At 33.9% G+C, this 14868-nt stretch overlaps 1 protein-coding gene across 1 annotated transcript; it reads left to right on the top strand.

The window, feature by feature from the left end:
• The first annotated feature begins 4515 nt into the window (after positions 1-4515).
• LOC126692825 (fatty acyl-CoA reductase 2, chloroplastic) lies at positions 4516-7784 on the top strand. Its single transcript, XM_050388592.1, has 9 exons — positions 4516-5150; positions 5259-5362; positions 5444-5643; positions 5744-5844; positions 5985-6189; positions 6324-6485; positions 6565-6646; positions 6871-7268; positions 7419-7784. Exons 1-9 carry the CDS (start codon positions 4757-4759, stop codon positions 7582-7584), a joined length of 1812 nt encoding a protein of 603 aa, XP_050244549.1. The 5' UTR covers positions 4516-4756; the 3' UTR covers positions 7585-7784.
• Positions 7785-14868: the final 7084 nt, after the last annotated feature.

The following is a 14868-nucleotide window of genomic DNA, read 5'->3' as shown; positions in this document are numbered from 1 at the left end:
TCAAAGAAGAATATAAGTACCAGACAGAACCAAGGTCTTGCATGGTCCTCGGACTTAAACCTATAGGGAAACTAGTTACTTCAAAGAAAAACCTAAGTACTAGACAGAACTAAGGTCTTGCATGGTCCTCGGACTCAAACCTATGGGGAAACTAGCAACTCAAAGAAGAACCTAAGTACTAGACAGAACCAAGGTCTTGCATGGTTCTCAGACTCAAACCTATGGGGAAACTAGTTACTTCAAAAAAGAATATAAGTACTAGACAGAACCAAGGTCTTGCATGGTCCTCAGACTCAAACTTATGGGGAAACTAGCTACTCCAAGAAGAATCTAAGTACTAGACAGAACCAAGGTCTTGCATAGTCCACGGACTCAAACCTTTGGGGAAACTAGCTACTTCAAGGAAAGCTAAGTACTAGACAGAACCAAGGTCTTGCATGGTCCTCGGACTCAAACCTATGGGGAAACTAGTTACTTCAAAGAAGAATATAGGTACTAGATAGAACCAAGATCTTGCATGGTCCTTGAAATCAAACCTATGGGGAAACTAGTTACTTCAAAGAAGAATATAAGTACTAGACAGAACTAAGGTCTTGCATGGTCCTCGGACTCAAACCTATGGGGAAACTAGTTACTTCAAAAAAGAATATAAGTACTAGACAGAACCAAGATCTTGCATGGTTCTCGGACTCAAACCTATGGGAAAACTAGCTACTCTAAGAAGAACCTAAGTACTAGACAGAACCAAGGTCTTGTGTGGTCCTCAGACTCAAACCTATGGGAAAACTAGTTACTTCAAAGAAGAACCTTAGTTATGTCGGGTCCCTCAGACCTCCTGCTAAGAAGAACCTTAGCTATGTCAGATCCCTTTTGATCTCCTGCTAAGCGTTATACAGAGTCTTAGCTATGTCGGGTCCCTCAGATCTCCTGCTAAGAAGAACCTTAGCTATGTCGGGTCCCTCAGATCTCCTGCTAAGCGTTATACATAGCCTTAGCTATGTCGAGTCCCTCAGACCTCCTGCTAAGAAGAACCTTAGCTATGTCGGGTCCCTCAGACCTCCTACTAAGAAGAGCCTTAGCTATGTCGAGTCCCTCAGACCTCCTGCTAAGAAAAACCTTAGCTATGTTGGGTCCCTCAGACCTCTTGCTAAGAAGAGCCTTAGCTATGTCGGGTCCCTCAGACCTCCTGCTAAGAAGAACCTTAGCTCTGTCGGATTCCCTCGAATCTCCTGCTAAGCTTTATACAGAGCCTTAGTTATGTTGGGTCCCTTAGACCTCCTGCTAAGAAGAACTTTAGCTTTGTCGGATCCCCTTGGATCTCCTACTAAGCGTTATACAGAGCCTTAGCTACGTCAGGTCCCTCAGACCTCTTGCTAAGAAGAACCTTAACTATGTCGAGTCCCTCAAACCTCCTGCTAAGAAGCGCCTTAGCTATGTCGGGTCCCTCAGACCTCCTACTAAGAAGAACCTTAGCTATGTCGAATCCCCTCGGATCTCTTACTAAGCGTTATACAGAGCCTTAGCTATGTCGGGTCCCTTAGACCACCTGCTAAGAAGAACCTTAGTTATGTCGGGTCCCTCAGACCTCCTGCTAAGAAGAACCTTAGCTATGTCGGATCCCCTTGGATCTCCTGCTAAGCATTATACAGAGTCTTAGCTATGTTGGGTCCCTCAGACCTCTTGCTAAGAAGAACCTTAGCTATGTCGGGTCCTTCAGACCCCTTAGACCTCCTACTAAAAAGAGCCTTAACTATGTCGAGTCCCTCAGACCTCCTACTAAGAAGAGCCTTAGCTATGTTAGGTCCCTCGGATCTCCTATTAAGCGTTATACATAGCCTTAGCTATGTTGGGTCCCTTAGACCTCCTGCTAAGAAGAACCTTTGCTATATCGGGTCCCTCAGACCTTCTGCTAAGAAGAGCCTCAGCTATGTCGAATCCCCTCGGATCTCCTACTAAGCATTATACAGAGCCTTAGCTATGTCGGGTCCTTTAGATCTCCTGCTAAGAAGAGCCTTAGCTATGTCAGGTCCCTCAAACCTCATACTAAGAAGAACCTTGGGTATGTTGGGTCCCTCGGACCTCCTGCTAAGTGTTAAGCAGAACCTTAGCCATGCATGAGTCCTCAGACCACATGCTTTGGGAAAATTAACACACATGACATCTTTCTATAAGTGTCAAGACAGACCCAAAATTATAACAAACTCCTCAGATTGGTAGCTCTGAAAGGAGCAATTTACAGTACAAATATGGGGCGCGTTAAACGGCACTCCCCCGGGTGTAAATCAAAGGATCAAAGCAAAATTAACTCTTAAGAATTCAAAACCCCACCTTTTTCCTCGGATGAGAGAAAAAAAACGGAGTTTTGAGGGGCTATTGTGGGGTCATGGGCCCAGATCATACAATTGGGTTTTGGGCTTAAGGTCCAAGCCGAGGATAAGGGGTCATCCAAGGATGGGTAAGTATAGCCAAGGAAACTCATGATGTGGATAAGGAAGACAATATTGAATATAATGGCTTAGGAGTTTGCGCCGAGGATGAATTCGTCCTCGGCTAGCCAAGGCCGAGGTCTGTAAAGAATGCTTGCCATCTAGAGGTGCATTCCATGAAGTTCTGGAATATGGATAAGCATTACAGGAACAAAAGACAGAAAAGAATCACAAAATATCTTGGGAAAAGCTTAATGCACCCCAGCTAACTCCCTGGCCACATTAATGAGAAAGTGACCTCTGCACAGTATTATTGCAGCCTTACAACCATCCCAGAAGACTTCTAGAGGGGGCTGATGGGACAAGTATCAGCATAAACCATCAACTATTCACTTGTAGGGTAGAGATGAAGGAAGATTTGTAGTATAAATAAGAGTAGAGTCCCCAGAGATCAGGAGGAGGAAAAGGGAAAGAGAAAGTACTGTAGTAGTCTCAACAACTCCTGTAACCATTATCATCTAATATATACTAGATCCAATATATACTAGAATAGAGCTCCTCAGATTGTGCCGAGGACAAACTTTCTTGTACAAACTTGGTTTGTTTCTGTTTGATTGTCTTGGAAACTCATTATAACTGTTATCCCATTCACTAAAACCTAGCTCTTTGACCCACTCTCTACAAATTTATTGTATCGGGCTCACTGGTCCAAGATCTCATACATCTTGGGCTTGGGCTGCAAAAACGTGTCCCTACACAAATTTATATTAATCAAATTTATATATATATATATTATTACCTAGGTTATTTATATTGGACCTTTTGTTTTCTACACTAAATTAACTCACTTGGCACAAAAATTTAAAAAAAAAAATTAGATTAGATGGGAAACGTGGCACAAAAATAAGCTCTAATTGAAGGGTTTGGCTTACCTTCAGTACTTTTTTAACTGAAATCTCTTTTTGTTTTAATGAAAAACGGCCACATCACACACTAACTAAATAAAAGGTAGAGATTAAAACTCATTACCACTTGCTAATGTGTATTTAAAACAAAATGATACTTCCAGTTAAAAAAGTATTGGAGGTAAGCCAAATTCCTAATTGAAATCTAATTTTTACACTAAATTAACTTACTTGGTACAAAAATTTAAAAGTTTAGACTAGATGAGACACATGATGAAAAATTAGACTTTAATTAAATTCCAATTTAAAATCTAATTGAACTTAGACTCTTTTGACTTTTTCACCTAATAATTGGCTTGACACAAAAATTTAAAAATTAGATGCGACATGTATCGTAAAATTAAACTTCAATTTAGAATTTAATTGAATTTTTTTTTTGTTTTTTCTATATATATACATATGAGTTTTTTTTTTTTTTTTTTTTAAAAAAAAAACCTAGAAAAAGCCTGATCTGAATCTCATTCGTGATACCATTAGCCTTTGTAATCAAATGGTCTCTGTTCTTTTGAAATATATAGTGTTAATTAGTTTAGAAAAAAAAAAAGGATTAATTAATTTCATGCTCAATGAAAAAAAAAATTATAGGATCAAAATAAAATTAATCAAAATTTGGATTTGAGCCATGTTCCAATTTTTGACATGGGTAACCCCAATTTGAGTAATAATATCACACTCTATTCAATTCAGCTAGACTCTACTTTTTGCCTTTAATATCACTTGATCATCGTTTTGCGAAGCAAATGGGAAGCTAACTTAGTCCAAAAATACCTAGTGCAAATATCCACGTAACACTCATTGACTCTCCCAAAAAAAAAAAAAAAAAAAAAAAAAATCTATATGTGTCACACTCACACTCTTTCTCCCCAAATTTTTTCCACCAAAAGTTTTAGCGCACACAAAAAAGCAAAAATGCATATTTACTAAAGAAGTAAATTACAAAAAAAAAAAAAAAAAAAAAAAAAAAAAAAAAAAAAAAGTAAATTAAAGAGGTGGAAGAAAGAGAGTTTCCCACCATCTTAGCCGTTGGTGAGAAGTGTAAAGGGGGTGGCAAAAAGAGAGCCATGCCATTATAGAAAAATGTTTTACAAAATGAGTATCCAAACTTACCTAACCCTCATCTCCTTCTCCCTTAAATCGACCCCACCTCTCTTTCTCTCTCACACCCCTCTCTTGCTCTCTTTAAAACCAAACAAAACACCATCTCCTCTTATAAAACTTTGTTAGTTTACTTGCTTGTCTTTTTAGTCAGGAAGTGTTTAGCTAAGGTTTTAAGCCAACCATTTTAAACAGCACAACTTCTAGTTTCTTACCCTTTCTTTTTTTCTTTTTTTGTTTCCACTGCAAATATTCCACATTTCTTGGAAAATGATGGAGGCTTTGTTCCTCAATTCTTCCTCAGTTGCACCGATTAAACTCTTAAGAATACCCGAAAAGCGTGACCGGTGCTTCTTGAGGAGGAAGAGGAGTGTGGTGTATTGCCAAGAGAGTGGTAATCTGGTAAAGCCTAGTGGGATTTCTTCGGTTTTTACCGAGAGAGCTGCATTAGTGAGCACGGATCATAGTGCAGTTTTGAGAGATGCAGGTAGCTTGATTTTGTCCCCAAATGGGAATAGCCAGACTGAGATTGCAGTGAAGGATTTGGTGCCATATGGAGGACCAACCACCTCTTTGGTAGAGATGCATGATGGTATTGGAATTGTCAAATTTCTTAGAGGGAAGGGGTTTCTTATCACTGGTGGAACTGGATTTCTAGCAAAAGGTATATATGTTTTAAGGCATTTTCCATGAACTTTGTTTATGCGTATTAAGTTTTTTTTTGGTCATCGATTGATAATAACATGTGTTTTCTTCTGTTCAAAAAAATCAGTTCTTATTGAGAAGATTTTAAGGACAGAGCCCGATGTTGGTAAAATTTTTCTTTTGATAAAGGCAAAAAACAAGGAATCAGCAGTGCAAAGATTGAAAAGTGAAGTACGTTCTTTATAATGCCCTCTGATAAAGGTTCATTTTTTTAATGATCAATTTGATAAATTTCATTTTGTTGTGTTTCAGATCATAAATGCTGAGCTTTTCAAGTGTCTCCGACAAACCCACGGAAAATCCTACCAATCCTTCATGTTGAGCAAGATAGTTCCTGTGGTTGGGAATATCTGTGAATCTAATCTTGGCTTCGATGAAGATTCAGCAGATTTTATTGCAAAAGAAGTCGACGTAATTGTAAATTCTGCAGCTAATACAGCGTTTGATGAAAGGTTATGACCTTTCTTTATTAGAATTTCATGTTTATCAGTAACCTTGTAATTTTTCAATTTATGTTATTATAGAATTTTGAAATTATGGTACTGCATGCAGATATGACGTTGCTATAGATATCAACACAAGAGGACCTTGCCACCTGATGGGCTTTGCAAAGAAGTGCAAGAAACTAAAGCTCTTCTTGCAAGTATCAACAGGTAAGTTAAAATATTCAGCCAAATAAAAAAAGAAAAAAAAAAATGAAAGGCATATGTGGGGACTAGAATGATTTTTAAGGGTCTATTTGGAGCACATATCTTATTTTGTGTTAAGCATATATTCATTTCTTCATATACAGCTTATGTTAATGGTCAAAGACAAGGACAAATTATGGAAAGGCCATTCGGTGTTGGTGATACTATAGCAAGGGAACTTTCAGAAATTTCATCAAGACCCTTCCCTGCATTGGACATCGAAGGTGAAATAAAGTTGGCTTCAGAATTCATGGAAGCTTCTGAAGTCAAGTCAGTGGCTCAAAAGCTGAAAGAGTTGGGTCTAGAAAGGTGATGAGTTACTTCTCTCTTCTTTGCTCTTTAGTACTTTTTTTTTTCTAAGGAGGAAAGAGAAATAAATTTAGTGCAAAATTAATACTTCACTTTTTGGATTTCTAATATGAAGATAGTTGTTAATTTATCAGGGCCAAAAGATATGGATGGCAAGATACTTATGTGTTCACAAAGGCTATGGGAGAAATGATGATCGACAAATTGAGAGGAGAAATACCAGTTGTTATTATTCGACCTAGCGTAATTGAGAGCACTTGCAAAGAGCCATTCCCTGGATGGATGGAAGGAAATAGGTACTTATCTCCTATTCAGAATCTGTATTAACCTATAGAATGCAAAAAGTAATTGGCTCTGATACAAGCTATCTCACAGGATGATGGATCCTATAGTGTTATACTATGGAAAAGGGCAGCTAACAGGTTTCTTGGTTGACCCAAATGGAGTACTCGATGTAGTAAGTAAATATTTTGTATCTTTTTTGGGAAAATGTGAATAGTTGTATTATTAAACTAGAAGATATGAATTTGTTATGATTTTGGCTTGGCTGCCTGGTTCATTATAGTCAGGGAAAAGAGGTTAACAGACGTGTGAAGCATAAAGTTTACGAGTTCAATTCAATTCATGTAACTAGCAATTGTGGTCATTAACAAGTTGTTCCCTTGACATGAATGCTTGCAGGTCCCAGCAGACATGGTTGTTAATGCAACCCTGGCAGCCATAGCAAAGCATGGAGTGGCCCAAAAACCAGACATCAATGTATACCAGATTGCTTCATCTGTTGTAAATCCACTAGTTTTCAATGACCTGGCGAAACTGCTTTATGAATACTACAATTCATCTCCGTGCATGGACTCAAAGGGTAGGCCAATCAAAGTTCCATCTATGAAGCTATTTAGTTCCATGGAAGAATTCTCCACTCACCTATGGGGAGATGCTATTCGGCGAAGTGGGTTGACAACTATACCCCCTTCAAAAGGGAAATTGTCTCAGAAACTCGAAACTATCTGCAGAAAATCAGTAGAACAAGCGAAGTACCTAGCAAACATATACGAGCCATACACATTCTATGGTGGAAGGTAAGTAACTAGTGATAGCGCACTGTGACTTTTACATGACATTAAAGTCAATCAAACACATTTTTAACTAGAAAGTCAAGGAGCACATATCATGTGGAAAAAAAAAATGGTTTAGTACACACTTCTAACTATATAACAACTGCGAAACAGGTTTGATAATAGCAATACTCAAAGATTGATGGAAAGCATGTCCGAAGAAGAGAAGAAAAAATTTGGGTTTGATGTGTGCGGCATAGATTGGAGAGATTATATCACGAATGTCCATATTCCAGGTCTATGGAGGCATGTCATGAAGGGAAGAGGAATGTGTAGCTAAACACCATTCATCTTGTTATACATGTAATCACAAGTCAAGTCCTGAAACCAGTTGGTTTAAAGACAATGTCACTTCAGTTTCTTCTTTTAGAACCTGTTAATTAAGTGGGTAAAAAGGTGTTGCCTTAACTTCTTGGTGTACTTATTTATATTTAAGCTTCTATATATAATCAATGCCGGTTTCTTTTTCCAGTTCTGTAATTCTGCATGCATTATGTATTATTTGGGTCATTAATATATATACGTCTGTGTTTTTTTTTTTTTTTTTTTTTTTTTTTTTTTTGAATCTGTCTATATATTTATTCTTGACTAAATTGCAATTTACACCCTTAAATTTTAGAGTAATTAATTTTGACTCTATCCCTTAAAAGTTTTAAAATTTTCATCCATACCCCTAACGTTATGTATCATTCGGATTTAAGTCCTGATCCACTCAATGGTACATATGATGGAGAATGATCTAAAAGTAATAGGTGAAAATTTGGTTGTTTCTAAACACTTACTAAAATTGGTGAAAATGAGGAAAAACTCTCAATAACTTGATTCTTGCTGCTAATGAGATGAGATGTGATTTATGACACAACAAAACTTTCAATGGCCTGATGGGATACGTGTCTATCATGGAAGGAATTTTACAAAATAAAAATTACAAATTGTATTACAATACAACAAATTATCACAAAATTTTCCAAACAGTTGAGTTTCAAATCTTTCATATGTGAAAACAAAATTAAATAAATTAACAAAATATTAGATTAGGATTGACCACAAGTAAGAACAAAAAATATTGTGAAAATATTGTCACATTTTATTGTAGGACAAAATTTAACTACAAAATTTGTTGTAATATCTTTTTATTAGAGGTGAATTTTGATAAATCCATCATTAGATTACATCTTCTTCTTATATCTTTCATGCTTGCAAAATTTCTAGAAAATTAAAGATCAATAGCTATGTCATCAATAAATTTTTTAAATTCCAAGTTTTTGTGGTTTAAAATTATGCATAATATATGCATTTTATTTCCTTAAAAAACATTGTGCATAATATATAAGCTTATAGATCATATAATAAATAATATTTGATTGATACAAAATTTGGCATGTATATTAAGAGCATATAGCACATGCAATTCAACAATTAAATTTTCAAAATATGTAATAATGTTTATTTTATTGAGTAAAGTTGTAGCTTTAAGTTATAATCAGTTTTTAGCTAAATTTTGTCTTTTATTGTATCTCCAAACTTTTTAAATTAGTGATATTTTTATTTAGAAAAAAAAAATTGTGCTATTTACAAAATATTTTCATAACAATTGCATAATAAAGTTTAGTCAATAAGTTGTTATTGGATCTCATCTAGATCTACTAGTGACATTAATATTTTTTTATCTACCATTAATGAAGATTTGTAACCAAACAAATAAGGAAGGATAAGAGAACATAAATTCACAAGAGGAAACTCAAATCTTAAATTTTCCTTTTCAACTCTTTACCCTTTATTTATTCTACTATAAGAGGCTAGGAGTGTACAACCAAGTCGTCGATCCACCAAAACTAATGCAATTCAACCTAACCTATCAGTTTGGGTCAGTTTTAGAGGTTGGTGAGTCAGTAAATTTGCCTAACCCGACCCACCTATATTTAATATATATTTTTAAAAAGTATTATATAATTTTATTATTTATTCTTTTGTTTATCAACCGAGTTAGGATAGAGCTATATGATATCCTACTAACTTTGAAGCACTAATAAAATAGTTTGTGTTAGTTTGGTAGTAGGCTCAGGCTTATTAGGTTATAAATTTATTCTTATTTGTATCGGTGTTGTTTGTATTGGTATTGTTTGAATGCTCAATTAATTATTTTTTTTTTTAATTCCAACCTGATCTTGTGGGCTAGGTTGGGTTAGATCTTTTTTCAACCTGACTATGGTGGGTAGAATTGAAAATACTCCTCAACCCGAAGAAAAATATTAATTTTGATTGAATTTTTTATGCTATAGGTACACCAAAAAAGAAAGTTAAAACAATAATAAATACATTAAGTTGTCAAAGTTGATACTTTAAAGACTAATAACATTCACTTAATACTTTAGGGACTAAACCACTGGTAGATAAATATTAGGGACGAACAATGTAATATTAGCATGGATTAGAGTTTAGGTTTGAATCCCTTATAAATGGACAATTTAAGCATGATTTAAATTTTTTCAAGAATATTTAATTTAAATTAGTATTTATTGAATCCCTTATAAAAATTTAATTAAATTCATTATAAAAATAAAATAAAATAAAATAAAAGGTAGAAAGAAGTGTTTTAGTACAATGACATAATATTGAAAATGATAATGTGAATATTCACTAGCATAATATTGTCAAAATGGAAATGTAAAACCAAATAAAAAATAAAATAAAATAAAGTAAAAACCAAAAAAAAACAAGAGAAGCGTCAAAATTAACAAAGGCATTATATTGTCAAAATTAATATTGTCCAATGACATAATATTGTCAAAATTAACAAACACAATAATGTCATAATTTTTTTCTTTTACAAGCTCAAGAGTTTATGCCTAACATTTCAAAGAAAATATTGGATTCAATCCAATTTCACTTGAAGTACATTTTTTTCTTTTTTCTACACCATTTGAGGAAGTACAATTATCTTTCTCTGGACATGTTAAGATGTTATGGCCAACATGCTTGCAAAGGCCACAAGACTTCTTTTTCTTTCCTAATTCTCTTCCACCTTTTATTCGTTTTTGCTTCGGGCAACCTTTTGCCTTTGACAGCGGAGGACAATTAATGAAGCAATCTCCATCAATCATATCATTAATATTAGCATCAATCATATTTTCCTTGTCCACTAAATTTTTATCATCCACCATTAGCAATTTCTTTTCACTTAATGATGTTTCACGACACCAACGTGGTGGTAAATACAAGGATGGAATTTGGTAACAATCTTTATCAAGGAATACAATAAGTACATGACAACAAAGTATACCCCAAAATTCAAAATTCTTGCAACTACAATATGTCATCTTACCATCCCATAATACTTTGTACTTTTGACTAGTTTCATCTTTATAATATTGTAGCACAAATTCAATACCATTTTCTTAAAGCACTGAATATATGTGCTTAGTCTTCTACAGTGACATTGATCTTAAAGAAGAACCTCTATATGTCTCCAACATCGTATCATGTGATCGTGTTTGCTCAATATCTTCAATGGCAAGATCAACCTAAAATTAAAAATAGTAAAATAAATTAAAAACTTTTGTATGACACATGAAGACTACATATATTAACAAACAAACAAAAAAATTATACAACAAAAGAAATCAATGGTAAATAATGATTTACTTGTTTGATGAGTTGGATAAAATTTGTGTGAGAACTAACAAATCATTTAATAAATGCATTTATACTTTCTGATCTTCCAGTTGTTGTCATTCCACCCAAAAAAAAGCCCACGAAAGTAACATGATACCCAAAAGTGCTTGATTTGATATAAACCAATTACATGTTTGTTAAAGAGCATGTCATATTTTGTCATAACTTAAAGCCATTGATTGTCAAAATCTTCACATGACTCTAACTTGTATAACTTATAAAAGTTCATGCACTAATTTGAATATTGATTACGTAGAATTGATGTAAATCAACCGCTAAATTTAGCGGTAATATGCCATATTTATAATATAAAAAAAAAAAAAAAAAGGCATGCTTTGTAGCTGGCAATTCTTTTGATATTGCCTCTATAATCCATGGATCTTGATCCGTCAAAATAGCCTTGGGTTGATTCCTCATTAAGCACGCAAAAGTCTACTAATCAAATACAAATTTACTAAAGCATGAAAATATTTCAAAGGATGTACGTTATTATTCTACTAATTAATCAAATAGAATTTAAAAAATAATTGTACAAATTTATAAGACAAAGAATGTACCTTTATTAACCATTGAAAGGCACTTGTTGTTTCATTTCGAAGAAGTGCACAACCGAAGAGAATTTTCTTTCCATGATTATTAACAACAACAAAAATATCAAAAGGCATATCATAAACATTCACCTTATAAGTAGTATAAAAAACAACCACATCTCCATATTTTTGGTACCAATCAAAACAATTAGTAGGTGACCGAAAAATATGCTCCAATCTATTTTCTTCATCGGTTGTAAATGCATATTGGAATCTAGAGTTCTCTTCTTTAGCAACTTTGCAAAATTATAGAAGATCCACGGCATCATTCTTTGCATTCTTCCTCCTCATTTTCACATAATGATTACGAATATTCCTTTGAAAAAATGGAAGTTGCCCATATTTCAAATACCTTTCAAGTTCCATAACACGCATTACCTCTCTAATTGAAAGCCTAGCTTCTTTCAATAAGAAAATGTGTTTTTCATCATCTATAGTGATAACTTGATTGGCTAAAAGAAATTGCACTTCCGAAGGGGAGAACAAATCATGATTGTGGTCTACAACAAACTTAGTGACATGCCATTCTCGAGAAAAAATATCAAATGACTTTCACAAAATGATAATAAAATGAGCTTTACATCCACATATTAAAGACTTCCTATTTCGTTGCTCCTTAGATGGATCCACTATTTTTAATGGTTGTTTACCTTGTCGATGACAAAAGAAATCACATCTTACTATTTCTCCTTTTTTTTTCTCAGTATGACCTTTTCAAATTAGAAAACCATATCGATTTGCATAATTTTTATAGAAAATGAAAGCTTTTTCTTCACTAGGAAAACATTGATGAACAAAAGGCTCAAACTCATTTTCTATTGATTTTATATCTTCATGTTCTTCAATAACTCCCATTTTATCTATTGGACATTCATTCCAATCAATTATTTCATCTCCATAAGTATTATTATTTTCTCCGTCATTTGGAAGCTCATTTAATTCAACACAATTAATTCTTTGAAACACTTCCATGAACTTCACTTGCAATCAAATCATCATCAACTTGTGCTATATTAAAACAAAAATTAAAAAAACAATCAACATCATGTTATTTGATATATGAATTATATATTACAAATAAAATGAAAATAATAATACCTTCTCGAGACAATTCATTTAAGTTAAAACAACCCATTGGAACGAATTGATGAGCCTCATTTGCATTTAAATTGTCATCCATTGGTGCTATATTAAAACAATAGTTTAAAATATAAACATCATATTCTATGATAAATGAAATGTAAATTTATAAAAAAAATAAAATTATAATACCTTCTTGAAGGGGTTCATTTAAGTCAAAACAATATTTTGGAGTAAAGTAGTGACTCTCACTTGCAACTACATTCCCATCCATTGATACTATAATACATGTATTAGAAATAAAAAGCAACTTCATATTAATTTTGGTGCTATATAAAAACAAGAGTTTAAAGATATTCTATGATAAATGAAATGTAAATCACAAATAAAATTAAATTATAATACCTTCATGAAGTGGTTCATTTAAGTCAAATCAATCTTTTGCAACTACATCCCCATCCATTAGTGCTACAATATACATGTATCAAAAATGAAAATTAACAACATATTAATTTTAACATATTTTTTAAAAATAACTATGAATCAAATAAAATACAATAGTGGTACCTTGTTTAATTATTCCTCAATCCTTTATTGATATTTCTTCATCTCTTGATCTTCTCTTTGATATTGGTAAAGGGGAAGAAATTTAGTTTGATATTGGTAAAGTGAAAGAAAGTGGATAGTAAAATATTGGTAAAATAAGATTTTGTAGGAAATAAAAAGTGAAAGGGAGGGAAATGAGTTAAGAGGGCAATTTTGTCCAAAGAAAAAAAAATGCCCCCTGCCAATGCCAGCCATGTCCCACATTGATGATGCTAAAAATTATCAGTAAGTTGCACAGTCCTCACGTGCTCTAGACAAAACCTGCACAACAAAGAAGAAGAAAACCTTACAGAGAGTACCAGTGTAATACTGACCAAATACCCTTCAAAGGTTAAGTTAGAGAATGTTCACAACTCTAGAGTGCTAGAACTGGGGTAAATTATGCGTATTGTTTTTGAGGGTTTTGGATTTTTATAGTAGTGTAAAATAGACCTTCGTTTCTTGACTAAGAAGATATTTCCTTGTGGGGAAAATCCTCATAAATGTACATATTTTGCGGGATTCTTCCCATATAAGGATTCCATTGACTAGGGTTAATCGTAGGGTGCAAGACATTTCCATTTAGGGTTCCTTGGAGACTACTTAAGCCACGTAAGTGTCGCGTGGCCTTGATATCCGTCCCCCTTATGTCCGTATAGCTAGAATCCGTCCACTATGGAGGATGCATCCGTCTTGTATATTCTCCATCCAACGTATTAATCCGTCGCCTTGTCCTTATGTTTTGATCATCCATTATCTCGATACCATTGCCTATGGAAGGCTTTTTGGACGAGTCCGTCTACCTTAATTTTATCATCTTCACACATTAAGAGGGCAAATCTGTCCAATTTTTTCTTACAAGTCATGTCATGCTTTTTCTCTAATTTACTCAATTTTTTATTTATGTGGGACCCACATTGGCAAACCTTAACAAGCACCCTCCGGTGCTTGTTAACATTCTCCTATATATATATGATCCAAAGGTGACTTGCCAACGTGTAGCTGGAGACCACTCAAACAACCAAATAGTATTGCACCTTACTATCATCTTTGTCACACATGACACCTCCTTGGCTCTTTCTCTTTTAGAGCCACAAATCAATTAGGGTGTTTGGATTGGGTGAAAACTAACTTATATAACTCAATTCTCATCACCTATAATCCAAAATAACTAAGATCTACAAAAAATGAATGGTGGGACCCATCTAAAGTCTTGTCATGTCAGTTCTCTTTCTTCTTTTCTTTCTTTTCTCTTTTTTTTTTTCTTCTTTTCTTCTTTTTAGTTCACACGCCTTGTTTTCTCTTTCTTTTTTCTTTCCTTTTTTTTCTTTTTCACCCAGCGCCATTCCTCTTTTCTCTTTCTTTCTTTGTTTCTTCACAGCTTCTTCTTCTTTTTTTTCTCTCTTTCTTTTTTTTTTTTTTCCTCCTCTCTTCATAGCGATTTTTTTCTTTCTTTTTTCTTGATGGGTTGTTATAGTCTTTTTTGGGCATTTTTGGCTTTGATTTTCAAACTAGATTATTTTAGTTTTTTTTTGGGTATTTTCTAGGTTTGTGATGTTTGTGCTATTTACTGGGTTTATGACATGAGATTAGAGCTTCAAATATCAATACCAAATCCTTAAAACTGAGATCTT

The sequence above is a fragment of the Quercus robur genome, chromosome 7 (genome assembly GCF_932294415.1).
Source record: "Quercus robur chromosome 7, dhQueRobu3.1, whole genome shotgun sequence".
Classification (NCBI taxonomy): Eukaryota; Viridiplantae; Streptophyta; class Magnoliopsida; order Fagales; family Fagaceae; genus Quercus; species Quercus robur.
The sequence above is the reverse complement of the archived record's forward strand: the minus strand, read 5'-3'. Positions and strand labels throughout refer to the sequence as shown.